We start from the raw sequence: 26,244 nt of genomic DNA on the forward strand, positions 1-26,244 counted from the left end.
TTCCTAACCATCTGTGCCCTATTTTTCGGTTTTTAGCAAGACCCGTCACTGCGAAACCGAACGATCGTTTTTAATATCGGCAATAGCGTATCATACAAAAGCAGACTGCACACGTTGTATAAGGCTTAATACAATTCAATGGCCTCCGAGGTGACGTCATTACACAACTACCACCACGAGTCGAGTTTCCGGGTGTCCAGATAAAACTTTGACAGAATTCTAGACCGGGCTTCACTTAGTCAGCTGAAGCTTGATCATCAAGCAGCCAGTATCTGAAAGAATTACACCAAATGAGGGGTCTGTTTGCCCGAAAAAGAGTGCGGAGTTCGGGTGCTGAACGATCGATCGCGGAAAGAGCTGCCGTGTAAAACGTGAGGGCGATCCTCTCCTATCTGTCACGTGACTAGTCCCATGACAAGATGGCTGCCGCACTATTGAGTATTATTCTCCTCTCAATTTGTGCTTGTTTTTGCACATTCGGTGGGTATAGACACTTGATTCCTTCCATTTATCGTTTATCATGGATGAAACTTCATAGTGTCTCCGTTTGACTGTCTGTTTTCCGTTTTATCACTCAGTATTTTGACTGTTAAAATGTCGGTAAAATTTTTACGTGTTTTTGTATGCACATGTATTAGGCCCTATATAGTTACACAGGCCTTTGTACATGTACACGTATGTAAAGTACATGTACTGTACATGTACAGTATGTACTGCTGCTGTCCATGATTGATGCAAGAGGCTCTCTCCAAACAGACCAAGAGTGCGATTTTTGGTTGTGCTGGAGAGCAGGTTCACTGAAGAATAGTGACTTTTTGTGAATAGGGATTTGTATGTACTTACTTGTATATTCATGATATGTAATAATAATAATTTAAATAAAACAAGAGCCACGTTGTTGTTATTAGTATTAGGCAAGCAAACTACGTACTACAGCACATTTTCACAGATTGTCATCATGTTTTTCCAGCATTTCACACATTCCGGCTGTGATTTGTTGCCAAAGTGCATTTCACAGTTTTGTCGCCATCATCTTAGTGCCTCAGGTGTTGTGCAGTCCTATGCCAAAATCTTTTTTCCTCTCTATTTCAGTTCTTCCAACACCGTCTCGGCAGTTTTGAATCAGATATTGTCTGAAACAGTTTGTGCTGAGATGGATGTTTCCTAGAATGGGCTCAAGGGGGTGAAGGGGCGTTTTGGTACATGGCCTTCACTGTGTTTCTGTAGATTTTTAAAATTGGGGTCGGAACACATCCACTAAACTGTTGGGCTGTTGTTAGCAGCGGCGTAGCGAAGGCATTTTCTTTGGGGGGGTGTGTGCCAGGGTCAATTTGTTGACTGGTCAATGTACATCAATAATTCATGATGTCAATTTCAGTTTCATTTGCCGACTGACCCTTTATTTGCCAACTGACCCCCCCCCTCGCTAAGCCACTGGTTGTTAGATTTGATGGCCTTTCAAGACATTTTTTGAGTTTGGGTCATTTCATTGAAGACTTCAGACCGGTAAACTCTTTGAATACATATAAAGCGTTACAGGTAGGGGCCAGGAATTCAATCCCCATGTCTGCATAGGAATGATTTGAAATCGGATGGCACATGTATGCAGATGGGTTAGATGTTTTTTTTCTTCAGAGAATAGGCTCATTTGTTGTCACTGAAACTTCAAGGGGTTGATTTCTAAATGAAATTGATGCCCTTATTTTATCTGATTACCTGGTTGGAAATAGCACAGAGGACAATTTGCTTGAGTGGCTTTGTGTTCTTGGCAGCCAAGTCGTTGATTTTAATAATTTAGGTAAGTTTAGAATGGAAGGGATGAAAAAAGTAGATCACAACCTTTTAATGCTCTGGAAAACGCCTTGCTTGCACATATCAATGTGTACACTTTAAATGTGTATAGGGTGACTCCCCACAAAAATGGCATCCCCTAAAAGTATCATTTGTTTTCTCCTAAGATAAAAATTGTCAAAGAATGCTGTTTTGGTGTCCAATTCAAGCTTAGATTTTTTTTCAAAATGAAAGACTTCATTTAGATCCGATGATGCGGTGTGGAGATACTGCTAGACAACTGCTTTTGTGTTCTTTCCAATCAGAATTCTGTTACGCCATTTAACCTCCTGTTTAACACATGATATCATTGGAAAGACCTACAGAAGTAGGATACTGACCTGAACAAGATTCCAAATACCCCTTTCGTTTTCACCAACAAACAGGCAACATCTTGAAATGGTTCAAAGTGGTTAATTATGCCGAATAAATTCAGATCATCGCCTTCTTACAAATTAACTGGAGTTGTTTTCTCTGAGGCAAACTCATCAACCGACAACAGCACAATGAATAAAACAACCATGACCTTCTCAAGTAAAAATCAGTTTGATCAATGTAAGGACTGAAAAGAAAGTTCAAAAAAGTGAAGAACCCAAACAGTTGTGCGATAATTTAGGATTTGGATTTAGTGATTGCATACACTTGCAAGAAAGTTTACATTAAGCACAACAAACACTGTTATTCAACTAAAAAATATCTCCGCAGCGCAGCCTTTACTTCAACTTAAGTTTTAAGTTTAAGTAGAAATCACCATAAGCTTTAATTTAATTCCCCAAATCACCATTTCTGACAGTAGAAGATAGATATTACTTTGCTGTTGCTTCTTGTATTGGGGTTGGGGGACACCCTGTATGTGAAAATAATGCAGCAATAATTAAGAAATTCGCTGAAATTGATTATTGAAACTGGAACTTTAATATTTACATTTTGGCGAATTGTTGGTAAAATTATTTTGACTGCATGGCTGATGATATCAAGCACAGTATGTGGAATCCTGGTTTATCCCTATTTTTTATATTTTTACAATTTAATGTTCCTTGTCAGAGTACAATGAAATCACAAAGTCTCTACAAACAATTCGAATAATTTGATGAAAGTTATTGATTTACCAGTGTAAGCTGAAGCATTCTACCTGAGAGAAATATTCAGTAAATGTCAGCCTTTGTGTTGTGCAGAACGCTCTGTGTACATGTAACTTTATTGCAGTTCTCAAAGAAGACTGCCCCTTTTTGAGTTGTAACACTTCGACGCGTGGAAAGAAGATAGGGTGCTAGTTTTTCAAAAGAAAAAGTATAGTTATAACGTGTTTGAGGAATGCTCGTAGCGATGGACCTCGTCGTTGAATGACTTAAAATTTCAGTTTCATTTTCATTATTGAAACATCGCGATCTTACGCGATCTCTCAGAGACGCCATCAGAACCTTTAAAAATTTGTCGTATGACTCCAGTCTCTGAAATGTTCCTGTTTTCGAGTGAAGTGCGAGGGATTTTGTAAGTGACTAATGGACGATTCGAATCAGCAAAATTTGGATCGAAGTACACTGTATTTGGGAAAATTTTTAATTGAAGTGATCTATATTATAATAAAGAAAACCTTCATGCAGGTCAAAACGATTGAAATTGCAAATTTATCCTGATGAGAAGTTTTATAAATTCTGCTTCGGTTATAATAATTTTTTCCAGATATTTGTTTGATTTCTCTTCTTCGAAATGAAAAGAATGGGACTTTTAATTTTGAAGAAGGGGAGTGGCAAAGTTTTTCTTCTCCGAAGTCAGATTGGAAATCTGTTTTTGCACTTTTCCCCTCTTTGTGAACCGCGTTGCGTGAGCCAAACGAAATATCCCCACCGGATGTTGTATTTGACACACATCCCGTAGACATGCGCTTGAAAAATAGAACAAAAACCTGCCATTTGATTGACCCATCACTTTAGGCACGCGGGATGGCGTCGCTTGTATGTGTGTATTTCTGGCTCTGATGCTTGTTTCCGTTCTAGATCAGTCATCGCGAACCTGTATCAGATTTCTACCATTAGGTCTACATGATTATAGGTTGACAAATTACCAAGAAGCTTGCATTGTGAATCAGGTGCTGGAATGTTAATGTTTCGAAATCGACTCCGCATCTCGTTATTTCATTAAGTTGACGGAATAAAAGTATGCACCATGATGTATACTTATGCGTTGGATTTATTTTATAAGCCGCACATCTGAAACTGTGGTAGGTCTAGAAGAGAATATATATGAAATAAAATCGTTTCCAAAAATACATCTACAGTTACAATGTTGAAGGTTTTGTCACGTAGACAATTTTCGAGAACGTGGCAATCACAAAAATAAGCGACCTGTTTGTTTGATGTTAAACCCAGGAGATGAAAATATTCCCCGAATGATTTCAGGAGAAAATCGCTGAAAAACATTTTGTGCGCATTTTTGTTGCTCCACTGAGGGCTGTGTTCGCCAAAATGCAGGTCAAAAACAGTATAACCCCCGAAGCGACGGAGGCATTCGCCTCGTACCCCGGCTGAGTTATAAGACGATTTAAGTGCCTAATTGGCAGTTGTCCAAACACATGTGAGTTGTTATGACCATTTCAGCTCTCCGACGAAAAAAATACGTTGAAAAAAATGCTAAATGTGCGGAATGGTCAACGTGCTGTACTATTGTGACAGCCTGCATGTCGGACCTTTTTACACTCCAGCCACCTGCGGGCCCGCTCTGGCCACTTTGGCCTAAGGCATCGTATGTTATCAGGTTTTTCTGGAACGGTTGTTCATGTCTGTGAGTGGTTCTCATGGATAGGATTTGCGCAGGTCGTCGCAGACGCTAGTGTCCAGAATAAGATTCTCTCGCTGCTATAATTCTCTCGAATAAACCAACAGTTAATGGTGGCTTCGTTAAGATTCCCTATGTACATGGCCGATCATGATCCGGTGCACTTCAATGACCATAAGTGGTCTTTCCGTTTGGCAATTCGCCTGGAGATTAACATAGACGAAAATGATCTGCGTGCTTCACGTTGAGGAGTGAAGCCTTGAAACTGTCATAATATGTGATCGGGAAATTGATTTGTCGGGCACTTTGACACGGCCTTTTCTGAATATTTTGGCTGATTTTTCCCGCTGCATGCATGTAGCCAATGCGTGTTTTTTGACAAACGTTCAGTGAAAAGAAAAGTGGCGTCCGATCGTATGTTCCTTTTTGTGTAGATTCCGTTGTAAACTGACATCTCGTTAAGACGCTTTACAACATTTTCCTGCAGTTAACTGCGAGGATACGTTGTTCATCGCACACTCACCCAGCTATGTGGAATTCCAGAGAGACGCTGGGCCGATTGACGTCACGGAAGTCCCGGATGTCTTGTCTCTTGCATTGGGTTTGTCAAGTTCAAAAGTAAGTTGGAAGTTTTGGCTTCGAAATATTAAAAAAACGCTTGACTATCGATCGTATATTTTCAAGGAATGAGAGGTTTGCGTTTGATGCTATTGTACTTTTGCTGCTCTGAAAGACCTCACGGAATAGCACTTGATGTAGATTTTCACTGAAATTGATTTTTTTTGTGTGCGTGTTCTATACTGATGTTGGCAAACTGCATGACAGCTTGCTTCTCTTTGTTTTTTAAGTGGGATGAAGGATAATGTTTTTTGTTTCAGGCGGTAAAATGGGCTGGATTAGCCGTTGGAGATTTGTTTCGTCGGCCCAAAGCCAACATCTTAATCACCATAGAGACCGAAGATAATTCCTTCTCTCTTGAATCGGGAAGTAGCACCCGCCTGCAATATCCCGTGCGCGGAGTAAGTCAGCTTGTTTTATTTCTGTCCGAGATTCCAACCAGTATTGACGCCGGCTTTTGTAGACGAACAAGTTTGGGGGTTCATGTTCAATACGAAACCACAGAGCGTAGAGCGAAGAATATTGTTTTTATCACCATCATTAATGGGCGAAATTATTGTCGAATGTTATTGCATGTCAGACCACGTTTGCAATAAAAACTCGCGACCTGAAAGCAGATTGGATCATTTTAATTCGTCTTGTGTTTTATCTTTATAAATTGGACTCATTAAACAACACGACACGAGTTCCCATTTACACGTGTTGTGAGTACGCTTATAAACTCGTACGGTAATTTTTATGGCATAACCGTCAGCTGATACTTTTGTTTTTATCTCTAGAGTGGAGCGGTAGACTTGCGGACGATAGTAGACACAATTACATCGATGTACGGAGATCGACCGTTACTTCTTGAACTCACGCCAGACATTAAGGTCAGCTACGTAATCATGACGTCAAACGTTCCCCAGGTGTCGCAAAAGCCTCTCTGGAGTTAGTCCCTCGAGCTTCAAGATGCTGGATTTCCTCTCCAGTGGAGGCGGTTTTGCATCTTTATCAGGATAGCTAGGTGGTTGGATCATAAATTGAGAGGTTGTCTATTAAGCGATGATTAGATTGCTAATATGCCAAAGTGCAGCAACAATTCGAATGTTTTAAGTATCTGATGGATAAACAAGAAACTTGTCAACAGTTTTCTTGCCGACTCAGCGCAGAGCTTTCATATTCATGTAGTTGGTTTAAACCTTCCTCGAATGATCTTTTATAAATGACAAATCAGTGAATCAAGTTGATTGAGTTTAATCTAGTAGAGTAGGAATACTAAGAGCAGAAAAAAATATGTTGAAATTATTAATAAGTCTTGATCTTTATGATTGAACTCTGTTTGTGGATGGATTTATGTTCAGTCTTATGTATAACCTTGAGGGTGGAAGGTTCGAATGCGGGACAAAATTACCTGAGGCCGAGTATCAGAATGTTCTTTGTATAATATTTAATATTTGTTTCATTTCTTAAGCGCCTTTTCGATTAACAATATTCAATTTTGCTGTACATAGGCCTATAAAAATAGCAAAAATAATATGACTACACAATATCAATTATATAAATCTACAATTAAAATTATAATTAAAAACCACGTATAGAAATGTTCTTTGTATAGGAATGTTCTTTGTATAGGAATGTTCTTTGTATCGGAATGTTCTTTGTATCGGAATGTTCTTTGTATAGGAATATTCTTTGTATCGGAATGTTCTTTGTACAGGAATGTTCTTTGTATCGGAATGTTCTTTGTATAGAATGTTCTTTGTATAGGAATATTCTGGAGAATCCTCCAGGTATGCTGAGCATGTTCATCCCGCCGTGCTCTGATTGTGTCGAAATCTCTTCTTGCAGGGTTTCCACGTGTCGGCTGAGTACCAGAGTGTCTTCAAGACTCTACCAGACACGCTGAACGAGGTACTTCCGCTTCTAAAAGGAGATGGTTCAATCGTCGCCGACAGTAGACTGGGTTCCCTTAACCTGACCAACCCGGCCGACGTGGCTCTGCTAAGCGAACTGCAATTCCTTAGGGAGGTCACCGGCAGGGTGCGTACTGCAGTAAAACGTCATTTCCCTGGGAGAGAGCGTGTGAAACGTGCATCACTTGATGGTGGATAATGCTTTTCCGACCAGTGCTCGTTTGAGCCAGAAGTGAATATTTTGTGAGAAATAAAGCTCTCGTAGAAAATCAAGCAGGTCGGTGCCGTAATATCATCAATTCCTCAGGGTCGATTGGCTGTGGAATACCACGATGAAGATTACCGTTTAAATTGGCTTCAGTGTGTTCGATAATTCCCAACATGAATATTGTTTTGAAGCCATAAAATTACATGAAGGGAAACCTGGAGCTTTGAATAATGTAGTTATTCAAAGCTGATGGTGAGAGACCTATTGAAACGGCACATCCTATGGCAAAGTTGGGAATTCAGACAACTTGATTTCTATCGTTGACTTCGATTTTCATTTTGTTCTCAAACAGCTTCGAGAGGACCCAACAGTAGTCACAGATAACATCCCGGACCTATTTACCTTCACCCTGGCTGGCCTGTCAGTCATTCAGAGCAAGTACGGAGCAGACTCCACCCAGGCCCAAGACGCAGCCAGGATGGTATCGTCCTTCATCTCAAAGGTCAGTTCTCCTTCAATTACCGTTCCATCTCCATTTTTGCTATATAGCATCCGTCCTCAAGTCAGTCGAGCCCACCATCTTGCAGGAACACCGTGACACGATCGAAGCAACTTCAAGGGGTATCAATACAACGTGGTTTGGCTTGCTTTCAGCCCAAAGCAAACGGATTCTAATGTATTCAGGTTTTCGTCGTCTAGAGGCAAACTCCATCAACAGTTAATCATGCAAAAGCCTCCTGGGGCTCTTGGTGATTCTTAAGAAATGGCAGGGGTAAAGGTTGGCATTTGGGTTTTATACTACACTGGTAAATGTCCTCATGAGACAGCTTCTTTCCGCAACCTGTTCAAGAACATTCTAGAAGTAGAGACTACATTCTTTTAATTTTAATGTAAGTCCGAGGAGAAAACATCTTGATATTGCTGGTAGATATTCGTAGAAGTGCTTTGAATGTCGTGTGTCAAATTCACGAGTTAAACTTGGCTTTATATAGTAGTCTGATTATGCAATTGGTTCTCTTGTTTGCAACTAAGAGGTACTTGGATTTCTGTCGAAGCTTTTACAACTCCAACAAACTACTGCAACCTTTTCACACCATCTGCCTATCCAGTCAGCATCAGATTTAATGTGTGGACAAACCCCGTCGCTAAATGTTTTTCTGGAGCAATTCAAGTGTAGTTTCTCTGGACTGTACACAATAAGATGATGAAGATACTCTACCTTAAGTCCAAAGATCAATGACATTAGTTATCCACATTTTATGTTCGCTGTAAACATTCTGGGTAACAGTAGCTCGTAAGGCGTAAAAAAGTACTATCATACATGAACAAGGTCCGGAACTCTGCAAGACTTCACTCGCGTTCATATCCGAATCTTGACATTTCTAAACCCCCATCATAGTCCTCAGTTTCTAGGAAGCCTGTCTCCCTTATCGGCCCATATGCCTCGAAAATGAGTTAACTGTCTTCGCATGGTGGTCCAACCCGGCTGCTTTCTACCCGTTTCTATCTTTATGCTGGATATTCGAGTATTGTATGACCCCGGTGACCTAATACAAGTCATCAACAGATATCATATCTCGCGCCCTATATCCAGTCACGTAGGCCCTCTCGTCTGCCTTAGTCGAGCTCGTGACTCGAGTCTTCCTGTCCCTAACCCTGTCTTTGGGGAGAAGCACAAACCATTTTTTCTCCTCAACTTCGAAATGCGACCAGCAGGAATTGATACAACTGGAAAATGAATCTGTCATTCGGTGACACGTGGCGACGCCATCTTTGGTCGCAGACAGCCCACGGCGCAAAAATGTAGTTATGTGCGGTTTGGTACTCTGTCTTGTCGAAGTTTTACCATTAGAAGTTGAGTTGTGTTCCCTCGATCTCACGAACTGTTTTAATGATATTGGTCACTTTGATTGTTCGCCTGTACAGCTTTTACTAAAGGTGAGCAGTGTAATTTCTGCAGACAGGTTTTTAATAAAGAATGAACATCGTTTCTTTAGAATTATAAAGGTTTTCTTATCTGCAAAGTGTAAGAAAAGTTTCAATGTCGTTTGGGCAGTAAATGCTACCCAGTAATGTTATAAAACTTAGAGGATTTCTGGTTATTGACATAGGAACACCGATGTATAGAAAAGTATGATCTTGTCAAATGGGAACCTTCGTGTCAAGGAGGGTTGGCTGGGAGGTCTTGGCAAGAATCCGAGTGACGACGATCTGTGCTTTCGGGTTATATCGTAAACGCACCTCCTGATGGTGGTGCTGTAATGTTCAAGGTCGAGGGTCTTGTCGAGAGTTATTTATAGTTCCAAGAATTATAAAATGCTTGGCTGGATTGCCGGTGTCTGTGAACGTCATCAGCAGCCGTGGCGCTGAACTCCAATATAATGTTATTTCCAGACCACGATACGCTCTATTATCGAAAGTCAGTTATGATAGGCCTGACAGGGGATACCTCCAGGCGCCGTGAGCGAAACGCGGTACATGTGAAGACCATGCTTTCGTATCACGATACTTTCTTGAGCAGGTGAATCGACGCGAGACCTCTCGCTCTGGACGAGACGCATGCAGGATACGTACGTCTGCCCTACGCACGTCTTTTTCTCTTTTCCACTCAGCCAACCTTTCCTTCTGTGTGCTCAGTTTTCGCTCCTGCCGGCGGTCGCCCGATCGTTTCCCCCGAACTCGTTATCAAGAATTCGGCGCGTTTTGCCGTAATGTCTCGGTCACGCATTTTATCAATATATACTGCGCAGAAATAATAAACACCACAATCGATGCTATATGCGAGTCTCATATGTCATCTTCAGTGCGCCGTCCTTTCCTAATTTGCTGAACCAAACGTGTGTAAATATACAAAAAAAAGCAAACCTTTGTGTAGTCCCATTGTGAAATTAAGGCGCTCATGTGTGTTCCAGGGGATTTTGAGGATGGTAAAAGGCTGTAGTGCTTTTTGTCCGACTTTCCAGAAAGGGGTAAGGTAACTTATCCACCTGCCGTGTTGTGCTAAAAATTAAAAGCTGGGACAACTGCATTGCATTTCTTTTTTTGAATTTTTTCCCGTTTATTGCTTTGCTTTTCTTTTTGATCGATCGAACTCAGACTTTGTTTCCACTGCATGACAAGTTTGTTTTCATTTCTAAATGTGATTTTCTTGTTTATGTCGAGTGTAAGTCGAAACTGCTCACACATTTTATATGACGTTAACATTTCATGTGGCGTTAAGACATCAACGAATTGAAAAGCGACTCAAACATCTTCTTATTTACTGTTGGCTTCGCTCGTCAGCTAAACAAAGACATTGAAGTCGTTACACATGTATGTGTTCTTCATGGTGTTTTCATTCCCAACGTAGCATCCACACAACGTGAACCTGCCGGAATGCCGTGTCATCTCCCTCTGAGCGCTAAATCAGACATTCTCACATCGGTAACCAGGCAGTGCGGTTGCCGTGGTGAACCATTGACGTCACCGATCGATGTCAAAATTAGAAAATAAATCACTAATGCTTTAGCACTTTTTCCTCATTTTTATGCCATTGAAATTCGGAATGCGTGTAGAGCTTCTCTGAGGATGGGTAATTTGAAGTACACGACCAAATAGGTCGCAGTTTTGCTTTCCATTTAACATGGAAGTGATTATGAATTTTGTCTTAAAAATAGCTATTTACGACGAAATCATTCACGGATGTCCTAGTAATTATTTTGCATTATTATTGAATATATCTGTCTCTACCAAGCGTTACGTCTAAGGCAAGTGTGCTGAAGTTGGTCGAATATGTTCATAGACTAGACATTTCTAATTATGTACAACAAAACAGGGAGGTCGATGTTATGAGTTGGCCATATTTTGCCTGCTAAAATGCACTGAATTGACGCTGTCCCAGAAAATTGCCGACTGAAACAAAATTTCACCTCATGGAAAGCACCACGCATTAACTTCAGGGATACATGTTACCATTTAGCTCCGCCCCTCCCCTCGTGCCCCTACAAGAGACACAGACCAATACTCATGTTCATCAAGCCTTCTACTGCATTGCGTGTCTATTCACTGCAAAAGGTGTGATGGTAATTATCACGTAGGCCTATAACCAGTTGTTCCCATATACGATTTTGACATCCTGGCATGGCTCGATACTCATGAGATTTGTCATGAAGCCTCTCTCAAGACGATCTGCAATGAAATTGCTTCTACCGTTTGAATCGAGTCATAAATACCTGTATAAGTGATACTTTCGCGAAGATGAAACTCGCAAAGCGCTGCTATTCTCACAGGGTGCCTTCATAGAAAGTAAAATTCCATTTGAAGCGAGATATGGGACGGAGAGAACCCCCCCCGTGCCTTTGTGTTGGTCCTTGTTTGATCGGAATCTCAGGAATTCTTTACAGACTTCTAGGGGGATGTGTTTGGTAACATAGTCTAGAGTGTGTATAGGGATTGGACATGTAAGGGGGGTACCCGTCCGTCCCATATCTTACCTGGTATATAAAATTCGCAATTACTCACTGATTGAAAAGCACAAAAGTAAGACCAGTCGGTACCGCAGCCAGTTTCAGACATGCACCGCGATGGTTTAAACAACTATGCACGTGTTTCCCCACAATTACCATTACTGCCAGCGTGTACATGGCCCTTGTTTCACAAGCGGCATTACCTTAATTAGTTTTTCATTAAACAGAAAAGACAATTAGTGGTACTACACGAGCCTTGAAGAGGGTACGCTGAGAAATAATCCGCCACGCACGATACACGGCTACCTAATTATATCTGTTCTCCCAACAGTGCACCTCGGAATTGTGCCGGATGATAGTATGTCAGTATCGTCACGATGCGGTTATGCCTTTTAACTTTTTAATAAAATAAACAGCGGGAAGACTGACGAAAGTGAAAACAGCTCCGCTCCTTGGTCCGAAGAGAAATTTATTGGATATTTCTGTGAACATTCCTTCGCATAGCTTGTAGTAGTTTGCTTATCATTTTGAGTTTCCGCCGTGGGGATTACCATCATACATTTAAGCTGTAAATTGATAAAATCGGTTTATTTTGAAGTACTAGCGATCCTCAGGGGCTATTTTTTTGCCGTGCAGTAATCGACTGCTCTTCGGAATCGATGTTGTTAGCTTGGCAGACTGGTTATTTGGCTGTGTGTGGAACGTTCAACTCGGCTCGAGGCAGCCGAGTTGAAATTAAAACCTGTGACATTTTGAGGACAACCGCGGAATGTTTTCTTCACCGTCCAGTCACACGCTTGCACGATTTTATTACCGGATAGCCCTGAAATTGGGGAAGGAATTAAAGAGGAACGATTCTTGTTCCAATTTTATTTGAGCTGCAGAATTTGAAATGTGTTATTTTTTTCAAGCGACAAGCATGTATAAGCGCTGTTGTAATCTATTTTCTTCGACGGCTATAGTGGTCAGTGTCACATATTGGATAACATCTCATGAAACGATTGCACGTAACTTAACCCCCTTGGCATTCCCAGTGGACCCGTTTATGGTGCACAGCAAACTTGCAGTAGCAACAAAATAATATTTGCAGTGATATTTACTTAAGTGTCGCTCAAAATCCTCTAACCCCATTTCTTACCCAATTTCCCGGTATGCGTATACACACCCGGTATGCGTCATGTATGGTCTTTAGGGAAATACAGTAACCTTAGGAAGTACAACCCCAACGATATGTTAATATTTGATAATGTTTCTCCCCTCTGTGCTTCAGTTTTCCAGCGAAATGGCCAGCCTATATGACGGTGATTTGCTTATAGAAGTGATGACGTCACATCAGGAACCGTTCGTCAGTAGACAGAGCAGATCTCTACTCGTAAGAGCAAAAATATTGCCTCAAAGACTCCAGGGATGATTTGTCATAGGACTTGGATTTCTCCCCTTGTGAAATGACTTTAAGCAGAATTTATATTTGCTCCTCTGTATTCCTAATTCGTCTTGTGCATTTTTTCATGTGACACATCTCGACGTGAGCTTAGTTCCATGCAGTTGCCAACCTGAAAAAAAGTTGCACAGGAAATTTTGTTGCCGAGCAAAAATAAACTATAGGAATCAGTGACATAGATGTGCACCAAATCAAATTTTAGTTAGTAGCCTGTTACCGCTAAGCATGACTGTCGATACTAAGCAGACATGCCCGCTTAGGACTCTCCAAAAATACGGGCGATTCACAATAGTGTGCCTCCAAGAGTTTGCAACGCGTTGGCCAATCACAATGCGCGAAATCTGCCGACCCAAATGCGCATTGGGTCGACAGATTTAGCTCATTGTGATTGGCCAGTGCGTTCCAAACTCTTGGGGGCCCACTGTTGTGAAACGCCCGTGTTCAGTAAGTTAAAACGTGTATTGTAACGTGTACATCGCAATATTAAGAACAGTGACTGGAGTGTGCCTCTGTATTCCCATGTGCATGTACTTATAGCCATAGTGTAAGGGCTTAGCTGCGTTCTGGCCCAGAACCCTCTATTTTATCTGGTTTGCACGATCTCAAATGCAAAAGGTTTTTTTTCATCTGATAATCTTCAGGCTGTTGCGACCAGTCCCCCACCGTCGGAGACGATTGGGAACAAAGCCACGCCCTACGATGAGACCTACCCTGTCATTTTTAACATCGTCTTATGGATGGGCATCCTCCTCGCTCTAGCCATCTATGCAGTGAGCTACGCTCTTTGGTATCTCGATCCCGGAGATACAATCATCTACCGGATGACAAGTCAGAGGATGAAGATTGATTAGCATATAGTCCCCGGTTTAAGCTGATCTTGCTGAAAGTTGTAATCCTCTGTCGTAATCATTCCATTTCTAATTAAATCATATCCCTCAACATGACCTTTGATTTCTTAATATCCCTTCTGAACAAGCCAACAGATAAATTGGTTTTGTTGCGACTACTTTTCAGTTTATTTATTTGTCAGAAATGGCCGTCTTGTTTTTACGGATAAGCATTGCAGATGTCCACATCTGCTCCTACAAAGCCATTTTATAAAGAATGTAACTGATTAGGGTGAGAACAATGAAAAAACATGACAAGGGCACAAAATCTGATATGAAATATTGATCTACAGGTGCATACAAAACAACTTCCATAGAAAATCACGAGTAAGATACAAAATTGTCCGAGTCGAGTACAGATGTGCTCTCTGACAGAACTTACGTCAGTTTGAAATGAAATCAATTGTGATTATACTCGGAATTAATTTCATCATGTCTCCCGTGAAGTAACGAGGAACTGTTTAGTCTTGGATTAGAAATAGTCAAGTAGTTCGCAGTTTTGCTTTTAGTTTTCAACATTTAGACAAGAAGTGCAACTCAAAGAAAATTATTTCGATTCGGTGTATAATTTCCCCTCTATGTAGCAAGTACTGTATAAGTATACATGTATGTGTATTTATTGGTGTTAACAAAAGAAAATATGTAATATGCAATTTTTACCCAAGTGGTGTTGGGAAAAATTCTAACTGTATTAGTGCAAATTATATCGAGACAAAATTATCGGGGAAATATACAATCAACTTTATTGACTTTCTAAGATAAAGGTAGATTGTGGCGAGTCCAAATTTACACTTTGGAAAATGTCAACTGACGTTCATTTAAATGCAGAGCGCACATGTTCAATTTTCTGAAAGATAGTGTGAATATTACTGATATTAAAGTAATAATTAACAGGAAACCTGTGCTTTTAAACGCCGTTATCGATAAACCTGAAAATTTACGAATCAAGCCAGCCAACTCTTGACGATGAAGTCGGCTCTGACAGGAGTCGTGTAATTTGATATACATGTACATTGGTGAAATTCTGTTCTCTCTGTCGACGAGGAACACGTCGAAGAAAGTTGGTTTCAAGAAGTAAGACGAAAAGCGGCGATACGTTTTTACAATGGCTTGTCTTTGTGAAGTGTATGAACTGGCGTCGACGATTGTGATACGCCAACAATGACTGGACCAAGACGTCATCAGTTGCCATGTAACCTCACTGCGGCAATTTCCCGCAGGAAAAACTCATCGTCAGTCGTCGCGGTGACAATTTGATTCCGCACCATCAAATCCCAGCGGGTGTTAAAAGAGCTAAAAAGATAAAAGGTTGGCAGGTAGATAGACGGAATTGTTGTGGACGAAGTGCATAAGACGTACATGTCGTCATGGTGTCGGCAATCGGTTCTGAAATTTACGGACCTTTTTATTTCCTTGCAATTTAGCGCTGAATGGAAAATGGTTGTTCCATTAACTCTGTCACAAAGCAGAAGATTTTATGGTTTTGTCACGAATAATTGTGACAGAGATTTCGAGTAACAGGAAGGTTATTTCTGTCTGGGTTTTTTTATTTCGTCTGAAAGTGAATTTTCCAAATTTAATTGCATTGAACATGTGTATGTCAGTGTTGTATATGATCGCTGTTAATTTTTGTACAAATACAATAAATGTCTCTCGTGTGTTTCCTTATGTTTGTGCCTTCAGTGTCGACCTTTTCTTTGTGAAAATATGAGAAAAGTTTTTGAGTTTGGATGGACTTACTCTGTTGTATGACAACCGAAATATTTTACCCACGCAACTGACAAATTGGAAGTTGCCTAAAGCGTATCTAAAAATAGGAAATAAAAACTATGTACATTAGTCTCCGGTTATCGTAAGGCCTGATATATACAAAAAGCAATTTACAGTAAATCGAATTCTCGTGCAAAAAATTAATTAGAAGGGAAAAAATACAATGATCCAATGGTTGACGTTACTTCACCTGTTTTTCTTAATCCCAATAGAAAACAAAAGCGAACAAAAAATTCCCCGGGCCCACACCCCCCCCCCAAAAAAGAAACCCCGCAGCTTCATGTAAACCGTGGCACATCTGCTTCCTGATTTTTGGCACGGTACTGCATGTCTGCATTAATCGTTTTATTTTCCATTGCTTCCAAACCAGAAAGCTATCAGGAGCAATGTGTCTTTGAAGAGTGAGGATTGGACGAACCGCCACTGGCTAAGTTTCATGCGCACTCCTGATGGATCCAATGATGTGAACAAACCGATCGGGCATCGTCCCTCTCGTCTCCCCGTACCTGGAAATAAAAACATTTTTGAAAGTTGAACAAACCACTTTGCTTATTTAATGGTTTGAGTGCCAAATAACACAGCCCGCTACATAGGCAGCATTAAAAATTCTCAATTGGGTAAAAAGGCCCTGCTCATTCGTAATTGGGATGAGGGGTGAAGACCATACTCACTGTGAGAGTGGTAATTTCAACAGAGTCTCAATGTTCCTCAGAGATTCAGATGCATGAATACCCAAAGCATCCAATACATTACAGAGATAGTCTGAAACAAAACAGAAAAGAAGTTAGTGGGTGTCTCAGGAGTCAAAATAGATGAAAGGGTGTCCATCGGACTTGCAAAATTTTGGTCTCAGTTGAAGGTCTTGTTCAGGGCCCAATTTCAAGGGGCTGCTTACTGCAAGTGAAAAATTGGCGCTTACCATAGCAGAAAATTCTGTGCTTGCGGCAAAAGTATTTTAAAGGTTAGCGTGGAATTTTGGCTTGTGCGCATGCATACATCCTGCAACTAAGGATTCTATGCTTAAAGGGTTAGTGCAGAATTTTTCTGCTTGCGTGGTTAGCGCAGAATGGAGACAGTAAGCGCAGAATTCTGCGGTAAGCAGCGCCGTGAAATTGGGCCCAGGTCCAAGCGGTCCAAGTTGAAAGTAAAGATATCTTTGTGAGTAGCAGATTCAAATACAACAAATATCAGCTTGGGGGAAATGTCTGTCCAAGATCAGGAAGATTGTTGGATGTGTTTTTATCTTGAGGGCTGTTCCTGTTTTAGGTTACTTGTGAGGATTTCAACCCTTACTTATGTCTGTTGCCAGCTGCCTTGTTGCGTTCGGTGTGAGCTCTGTGATCTTCAAGATGGCTTCCACGTAGGTGTGCATGGTTCCCCGGGCAATGGCTCCCAGCCAATAATCGGCCAGATGATCTGGTGTGGCCGAGCCTGTGAGAAGAATTGATTGATTGGACGGTTGATCAATGCAATGGACCAAACAAATTTGCTTGCCGTCCTCTTCTGATTACATGACAGAGAACTGTCTTTGTCTTGCATATGCGGCTTCAACGCCAAAGTCGTTATAAGCCTGATGGCCAGGGGTAATACAGAATGATGTATTCTTCCTTCTGTTACCTGTTTCTGGAGGGAAGGGTAGCTTGCCTGTCTCCAGGGCCTTCTCTAGGCTGGGATGCTCCTGGGACGTAAAGGGTTCCAGTTGCTGTGGAAGGGTCATCAAATATTGCCCGATCTGGAAGGTGAGAGAATTTTGGCATGAAGAATGAGCAGGGGTAAAATTCGGATAATCTACCAAATGTGGGGAAAACCTGGGAGCTGAAATATATTTCTCAGGACAGGTGAAAATTGAATACTTTGTTACCTTGGTGATGTACTCCAGAGGAGACAGACTGTACTCTGGAAGTTCGGCAGCTAGCATGCCACCCTCTGCTGTCCAAACCTGGAGAAATGATCAATGCACAGTAAATGAAAGAACTTAGTTCAATCTCTATAAGCTCTCCAGCATTTTATTGTCCATAAAATCTCCCTTGCTCTTCTGAAAAACTTAGGTCCACTGGCCAATTATGAGGCAATTTGTTCACATTCTAAGTCTTGTATCCTGACTTGTTTACCTCCATATTGGATATCTGCATCAGCTGGGCCTCCAACTGATGGAAGACAATGCTGAACGTGAACTTGTGAGCATGCTCGTTGACCTTCTGCATGTTGTCTGTGACCTCTTTCATTAGAGACACCTCATCTGTTGACAAGAAGCAAAAGCTGAACCAATTTTCCCAGAACATGCGTGTGTTTTATTCCAATTTCTGCTATTGATTTTCTTCCTGAAAAGATACTTAATAGCTTCCAGTGGGAGAACTGCAGCCAGTTTTCTAAAGATGGTAAGCAAATTTATCAAGCAATTAGCGCTAAAATTAATGTGAGGTGATGTGCGCTGATCATGACTGGTTCTGACCTGATCTTGCTTATCCCAGTATTTGCTAAGAACGGTTCCAATCTCAACGGCCCTTCGACATTTGGTCATGGAAGGCAAAGCCCTACAATATTTTCTTACTAGGTGACTTCTCTGACCTTGTTTGAGTTTGACGACGAGATCCACGAACGCTGCATGCTGTACGGGATCCTCTACAACCAAGTAGTTATACTCCTTGAACGGATTACCAGAAAGTGGGCTAGATGGGAAGGAAATATCTACAGATTAAACAGATACTGAAAAAATGTGACTAATTGAAAGTGAGTATACGACTAAGAAGGACGTTCTACACGATAGACGCACATGTCTAGTTGGCATTCTTCTTACGTGAGATTGAGGTTGGTAATCCTACTTGGTGAGAATGCCTCGGCGACGTGATTGGTTGCTGTATTCAAAATTGAGCCAATCAGCTGCAGCTCAAACTCCTCACTCTGAAGCAGGAGTTCACCTGCAAAAACGAAAAAGAAAAACCCCAAAATAATTTAATTAAATTGATGGAACATCACCCAATTTTTTCCCTTCCAAACTTATATATAAAGTTCATTTATATATTTGTACTGTTATGGTTTACTTTTCCTGATAATCACCAATATGGAAATAAACGTCATATTGATTGATACTTATTTTCATCTGAACAGACAAATCCAGCAGATGTATCTTTCGTGTCTACTGAACCTCTTTCAACGATGAAAAAAATTAATTTATCGAGGGCAACCAATTTTAAACTGGCCAATCAGCTGCTGATGTTAATCTTATTTTCATTGCTTGCGTAACGGTACCGCATGTCTGAATAATCTTCAGCGCATGCTGGAATTTGCTCCAGTCCTCTCCCAGTTCAGCCTGGGAGGGCGCTGTGCTATCCAGTCCGCCCACCACATGCAGCGTGTCGAGCGCAGAGTGGAACTTCTGACAGTAGTTCTGGAACAATGCCTGTAAGTTAACAAACAAAAACAAAATCACAGTACTTTACGAAATATTGTTACCACTGACGGATATGCTTATAAGCATTCCTGGAATCATCAGAACTCTCTGGAGGGTAAATAAAAACCGTGACAGAAAAACCTTTTGACTGTGATCAGCTGAGCTCACATCACTTCAATATAACATGTGCCTGGAACTCTTCTGGTTTGGGAAAGTGATTGTGGCAAAGTGTCTTGCCTATGGACACAGAGAGAGTGTCCTTTAACAGAAGTTGTGCTTTACATTTCGACAGCTCTGGGTGTACTCGGAACCCAATTCAAACACTTTGACGACTAGATATCAAAAAACCAGGCACCATTTCCAGATTTCATTACTCACCTTCAAAGCGTCTAGCAGTCCAACAATGCCGCAGCCATCAGTCAAGCCCATACACCTCTCCACTGCCTACAGGGATGTGCAATCTCAGAATTCTTAACAGATCAAAAAACTCTGAAACTGGCCCACATGGACTGCAATTTCCAACAAAAAATTTACATACCTATCTTTTCAAGACTATGAAAATTGTCTAATTTTAAAACACAGAGTGTTATTTATGTGTTTGATGAACTCACCTCATGAGCATTTTTGAATAGTTTGCCAACAGAGTCAGACAATAACTGGGCACAGTCTATCAGGTCTCGTCTTTCCTGGAAAGAAAAATAGATCAAACTTTCAATCATTTCGGGGCTCGATTTTTAAGGGAGCAGTGATAAGCGTTACTGTTCCAGACAACTTTGAAGTACATGACAAAATCCAACTGAAAAGTTTCACAACTGTGGCAGTCCCAACCATGATGTCCAATGGCATGTTTCTAACTGAAAACCACATAGGCTCCTGACAATTTTCAACATACCATTTGGGTGCAGCTCAGTTCTTGCAGCAGGTATTCCTTCTCAAGCCGACCGTATTGCAAAAGATAAGGAACATACGGGGTATGGATGGCATTCACTAAATCCTCAAAATGCCGGCCAGATGGGGAGCCTGGTTGAATACGGTAGAAAGAAAAAGCTGCATAATATCCTAAAATTTCACATTTTTCAAAATGGTTTTTCCTGATGGCTGAAAGTAAGGGCCACGTCAGTAAAAATAAACTACAAAGTAAAAAGGCATAAAAAAGGCACAAAAATCATGTTGTTTTGATCAGTAAGTTATAAAACAGTGTGATGTGCGTCACACCACGAACAGATATCTGAGTGATAATTACAAAAGGGAAGAGAAAAAATCATGAAATTGCCTCCCACCTACTGATACTTGAATTGCGCTCTCAAGGTTCTTGGTAAATCTGTTTGCTATCTGGAAAAACAAATTTCGTTGATAAAGAAAAATAATGAAACTATCACTTGAATGTGGCATGAAAAGCACAGGTGCTTTTTGAACACTTGAAGTTTCTGATCACTTCTACATATGCCATTCAATTTGTGAACAGGAAAATGTTCAATGTTGATAGATGGAAGTTGGAGTGGAAGAAACGACTGATCATTACCTGTCTTAGTTCCAGCAAGTTGGGCAACGTGTTGTCTTGCAGGGCTGTGTCCATGCAGGCGGGGAGGGATGGTTGGAGTCCAGTCAGTGTTTGGGTTAGTAACTCACTCACGACTCTCACTGCCTCAGGGAAAACCTGCTCGCACCACTTGATCTAAACGAGGTGCAACAAAATGCATGAGAATTATTGACTCCGATTGAGAAACGAGTGTCAACTGTTAGTAAACCTTTTGAAGGGCTGGTAGCATGTCAGGATTGGCCATTGCCAACGAACTAATACATGTATGTTGGTTTGGCTGGCTAACAGAAAAACTCCAATTTGTTGACAAAGTTGTAAAAGTCATCGCAAGTCAATCTGAGTCACCATTTTGAAATAAGAACAAGTTTTACAAATAAATTATAAAGAAGGAATTCCTCTGCCATTGTTCACCAGCTGTTACTTGTGAGCAAACGTTTTCTTATCTTGAAATCACAGTAGATGTAAAACCTGCAAATGATGAAAAAATCATCAACTTCTCTTGCCTGACCTCTACCGACCTCTTTGTGCCAGGTGGAGAGTAGCGTGTCGTAGAAGTTGGGCAGCCATTCCGTCAGGGGCTTGTCCAGGTTCTCTCCCTGTAGGTGCTGCCACTGTTGTAACAAGGAAGTCTACCGTAGAAAAACAAGAATGCACACTATGTATTAAAGTCATTCAGAAAGGTTTGAGGTATGACCGCCCCAGTTTATCCAGATTGAATTGAAGGCTCCCTCCGAGAATTTTGACTGAAGCCACCACTAAGGCACGTGCTTGAGGAGAGTGGCTTCATCTGTTAGCCAATGGCAAGTCAGTACGCCATCTCCAGCTGCGACAATGATAATCTCCATCTGAGCCATTGCCATTGCTGACCCAATTTGCATCTCGCTGACCGAGACTTGCAGTTCCACAGGAGACTGGTAGAATGTTGCCCACCCCACCACTACATTCAAACTCTGCATACTGATGGAGACAGGCACCAGACAGTCAGCCCTGCCTTTTTATCAGTCACTAATGAGGACGTTCTTCGTGCATAAGGCCCTCAGAAATTACAACCAGATATTGATGAAGTCGTTTACTCTCTGGTGTCTTCAATTCAAGATTGTTATTTCTCAATAAGTAGGCTTGGCAAGCTGTGGCTTGGTCATGCACCCTGTGACCTTGTAAAAAGCCAAATACTAACCTTATGACATTTGTGGTAGTAATTGTAGAGCTGGGGGAGCCTGTCTATGTCCAGGAAGATTTTCACGTAACTCTGGGTAGCTTCTAGATAGGAGGCAAAGGAGAAGGTGAGTTGAGACATTACTTCAACTGCCCTCAGAAATATTAAGATGTTGTTTCTCTTGGTTTCCATTGTAGTAATATCTAAACAAACTAGAAGAGTTCATGAAGTTGGTGTGACCTATCAAACGTCTGACTTGTCTGACAATGCAGGTTTGGGGAAAGATGTGTTAATTTGATCTGAAACTCATAACTCACCCAGTGAGTGAGTGTTGAAGGCACTGACGAGTTGGGGACTCAACATGGCTTCCAGACGGTTCTTCAGTGTCTCGAGATGTTGGCAGCGCTCCTCATAGTCACCACAGTGTGCCAGCATATTCTGCCAAAAACCAGGCACATTTCATGTGCAAACACTCTATTAGCTACGAGTAGGCACAGTAGAGGGCGCTGTGCGACATTCTAACTGGAACATGGTTTCACACTGATGTGTACAAATTGAAATGACATAGACAATTTCTACTGGGAAAATGAATGTCTGTATGCCCTCAATGCATACAGTGTCAGTCTTTCAAGTCCTCAAAGTTCTAAGTACTTCATTTTTTCCGTGGAGAATCTCTAAGAAGTCAACTTACCAAGCTGTGCTGCATTGCCATAAGTTTATCAGCAATCTGCAAGAAGAAAGGACAAAACAAGATAACTGTCAAATATTTATTTGAGCCAACAAAAATGCATCAGGTAATGGAATCTGGGTTTAAAGTATTTATACAGAGTGACATCAATTTTCCTTTTTTTTTCATGTGTGATAATTTTTCTTAAATAATAAGGCCTTTCAGCACAGACATACAGAATATCTAGAGTGATGTCTCACTTCTTAAAATCCAATACAAAAGACTTCTTGGGCAGCACAGTATATGAGTAACAACAGTGTGTTGGCTAAGGATGTCAGCTTTGGGTAAGGAACAGTACTGGGATTTTTGGGGGAAGAGAATTTATGACAATACCTCTGTGGGACACTTACCACTTGGGTGTTCTTGCTCTGAAAGACTTCATCCACATCAGCCATCAGTGTGGTCCAATTATCAGCTTCCTGGATTACACGTCAGGTGGATGAGAGATCCGATTAGAGATTGGGTAATTGATCAGAAAAGTGTGAACTTGAACTCCTTCAATATTTTCCTCCAAAATCCGCCACTCTGCCAGAACCTAGTGATACCTTCCTCAAGCCTACAAAATCTTTCACAGTCTCCCGTTGAATTTGGAAGGATGAGGGAGGTTAAAAAAAAAAAAGTGGCACGGATTACAGCGTGCCCGACATTTGGGAACGACCACCCATACCTGTAAAGCATCGGAGGCAGCTTTCATGCGAGACTTGATAGCGTCAATGTCCAGCAGCATCTTCATGGATTGGGAGGTGTCTTCCTCGACCTGTAAAACAGAAGTGATAGAAATAATTTGTTAGCCTCGGACTTCAATTTCCCAAGCTGTTCCATGTGGAAACGGCTACACTCCTATTTGTTCATATAGAGCCTTTCTTACACTGAATACGGAGAGTGTTACATCAGTGTGCCACCCAGCAGACCAGGAAAATCAGGACCAACCTCATGATAATATTTGTGGCTCTGCAAACCAGCACTGACTCAGGACACAAGACCTGCTGCTTAGGGTCTCATCCAAAGGCCTTGACCTTCATGGATGACAACAGAAGGCCTGTCATGACCTGGGCTAGAGCGTATTCATCTCGGCAAGTGACGAATCCAAACATTAATCGCGGTACATGTATACGGTTTCTCATCTGAGTGCTTCTGCCAGTCAGTGCTGCACGACTTGACACAGTAGAATGGTGTCAGGTGTTTCTTGTGGAGGTAATACTGATTTACAATGTGCTTCAATTCTCCCACAGCTGTGCTGTGAAAACACTTTTTTTTTTTTTGAGAAAGACAGGCAAGAAGAACCTTCTTGATGTCGGCCTTGACCAGCTGCATCTGATCCTTAAGGAATGTTGCCTCCTGACGGACGGCTTCAACCTCCCTCAAGACCCTAGGGAGGTTCTGCACCGCCTGCTGGCTTGTCTCCTCAAGAGAGTGATTCACCTCCTTCAGGTGGGATAAAACCAAAATGGAGTTCAGAAAAAAAATTGATTTTATATCTCAGATGGCGGTCTGTTCAAAACTGTTTGCCATTTCAATTCTAATCATACTCTTACAAGAATTAGTTTTTACAGAAAAGTTACATGTATATCCTTATGTTTGCCCCGATACATCAATTGCAGGTGAAGTGTGGGTAAAACCTCTCATGTTTGCTTTCACGTGGTCCTGTGGGTTAATACAGGTTGTTGTATAGAAGCAGCTTTGTCCAACTGTGGTGCGATTGGATTTCTTCAACTTAACCCTCCTATGCGGAAGTCGCTCTTTGGGTCACTTGGTAAACACCTCAAAGAAGCACAGCTGTAAGACTTAAAGGTTTTCAGGAGTCTCCTGAAGACGGACAGAGTACACTGTTCGAAACGTCGAGTTATTCCCCGGTTCTTCTCAGAACCACACATACTCAAAGAAGAGATAAGCACAGCTGTGTCGTGTTGTGCACTGCACCAACAGTCCCTCACAGGAATATCAGATGGCACTTTTGTGCTGCCCAACAACTGTGCTTCACTGTTTCATGTGCATCATTGTGCAGTAAACCAAATGCAGTGAAGAGGACTGCACAAAAGACCCTGGGTCATTTTGTGCTGGCAACCAACTGTGTACACACTGAACCTGTGCATGTTTATGGTTCATATAGAAAACACATGCAAGAGAGTGACTGTGGGCACTCATGCAAATTTGTGCTGTTAAACCAAAGGAGGGTTTATACCTGTATAAATAGCTGCAGTTTCATGACAAGCGTTGCTGCATGGGCCTGTAGAGAAAAAAGTGACAAAAATGTGTCTTACAGCTGGATAATTGCAGTACTTCGGGCATCTTAGTAGCACCTCGAAGAGGAACAGTTTACATGAGACAGATTTCTAAAACAGCTCCTAGACACTCGTTTTCAGAAATTGATTTTCATCAACAGACGTGGAAGATGAATTTTGACACAAATTTTACAGAAACCCAGCTCGAATGCAACTTGCAAAGCTGAAATCTGGAGAGGGTTGATATATATGCACACATTCAAATCCCAAATGGTCCTCTTACGTCCTTCTGTTCGGGGGCATCCTTCTGAGCTCTGAATGCAGCGTTCACCCACTCCTTGGCATCAAAATTGGCATCCAAAAACTTGGAGAAATCCTAGTAGAAGAGATTGGAAAATTACCTGAAAAACTTAAAGCACGTGGTCTGTTCCTCGAACTACGTTTACGCCCACCATGGGCGTGATGAACCCTACAGATCTCAGGGGAAAATCTAGTACCTTGAAACATGTTAAACAAAGCATGATATTTGATTTGGTAAGCTAGTTTTCGGACAGCTGGATATGGTTCAGTCTACCTCAAAATGATGATGGAGAAAGTTCCATATCTGGACATTACTTGACACCCTGTGCACAAACCCTATAGGCCTAACTTAAAACTGGTCTGAAAAATTCTGTGTGTTTTCCAAGCCAATGCTTTCACATTTCCCTGAGGCTGATGAACTGACTTTGCAGAACATCCATGGCATGTTACCACTTTCTGATGGCTGATATTTAATATAAACCACCGTCAGGGTACTGTGTAAACTACACAATGAATGATTAGTAACAGGTTAACCCCAGAACTGGGGGGTCCTACGTCCACCCCGCTCCCACGTAGCATGCACGTAGTGACAGGTATGATAAGTAACAGAATCATAACAAATTGGGCTATATTTTAACCCAATATGGACATGATGATGGAAATATCGGAAGTACATGTAGGCCCTGCATTAAAATCTACTCGTAGTCGTAGTAGTGGCAGGCGTACCGCACACAGAGGACGCACGGCTAGCTACATTTTATATTATCATGCCTCTGATCATGCCAATGCCCACACCATTATTTGCCTCCGAAGCTGCTTACCATGACTTGTATCCACGCTCCTCAAATAAAAGTTTTCATCAGTGGCGACTATGTATCCATTCAGAGATATTTAATTAGTCACAACAGCAGGTACGCGTTTGCACCGAGTCATATCAGCCGCTCATTGATGATGTGGAAGATACATATTGATGAACAGCGCCATCTCTTGTTCATAAAAAAAATGAACTCTCATATAATCCATGCATTACAAAGATATT

General features: G+C 41.4%; 2 protein-coding genes across 2 annotated transcripts; one reads left to right on the forward strand and one right to left on the reverse strand.

Annotated features, from left to right (window-relative positions):
- Positions 1-339: 339 nt before the first annotated feature.
- Positions 340-15,767, forward strand: atp6ap2 (ATPase H+ transporting accessory protein 2). Its single transcript, XM_022238165.2, has 8 exons — positions 340-480; positions 5,093-5,223; positions 5,484-5,624; positions 6,003-6,095; positions 7,054-7,245; positions 7,679-7,828; positions 13,042-13,143; positions 13,854-15,767. Exons 1-8 carry the CDS (start codon positions 420-422, stop codon positions 14,061-14,063), a joined length of 1,080 nt encoding a protein of 359 aa, XP_022093857.2. The 5' UTR covers positions 340-419; the 3' UTR covers positions 14,064-15,767.
- Positions 14,205-26,179, reverse strand: cog7 (component of oligomeric golgi complex 7). The gene is made up of 24 exons (XM_022238164.2): positions 26,027-26,179; positions 25,189-25,281; positions 24,866-24,910; positions 23,968-24,108; positions 23,351-23,440; positions 23,034-23,102; positions 22,648-22,683; positions 22,274-22,394; positions 21,978-22,060; positions 21,319-21,429; positions 20,783-20,935; positions 20,541-20,592; positions 20,153-20,280; positions 19,872-19,946; positions 19,639-19,704; positions 19,119-19,269; positions 18,667-18,787; positions 18,438-18,538; positions 17,981-18,108; positions 17,731-17,808; positions 17,487-17,601; positions 17,163-17,300; positions 16,541-16,631; positions 14,205-16,375 (listed from the first exon to the last, which is right to left on the reverse strand). Exons 1-24 carry the CDS (start codon positions 26,027-26,029, stop codon positions 16,297-16,299), a joined length of 2,268 nt encoding a protein of 755 aa, XP_022093856.2. The 5' UTR covers positions 26,030-26,179; the 3' UTR covers positions 14,205-16,296.
- Positions 26,180-26,244: the final 65 nt, after the last annotated feature.

The sequence above is a fragment of the Acanthaster planci genome, linkage group LG14, assembly GCF_054643075.1.
Source record: "Acanthaster planci isolate LZ-2023a linkage group LG14, COTS_SCS, whole genome shotgun sequence".
NCBI classification, from domain to species: domain Eukaryota; kingdom Metazoa; phylum Echinodermata; class Asteroidea; order Valvatida; family Acanthasteridae; genus Acanthaster; species Acanthaster planci.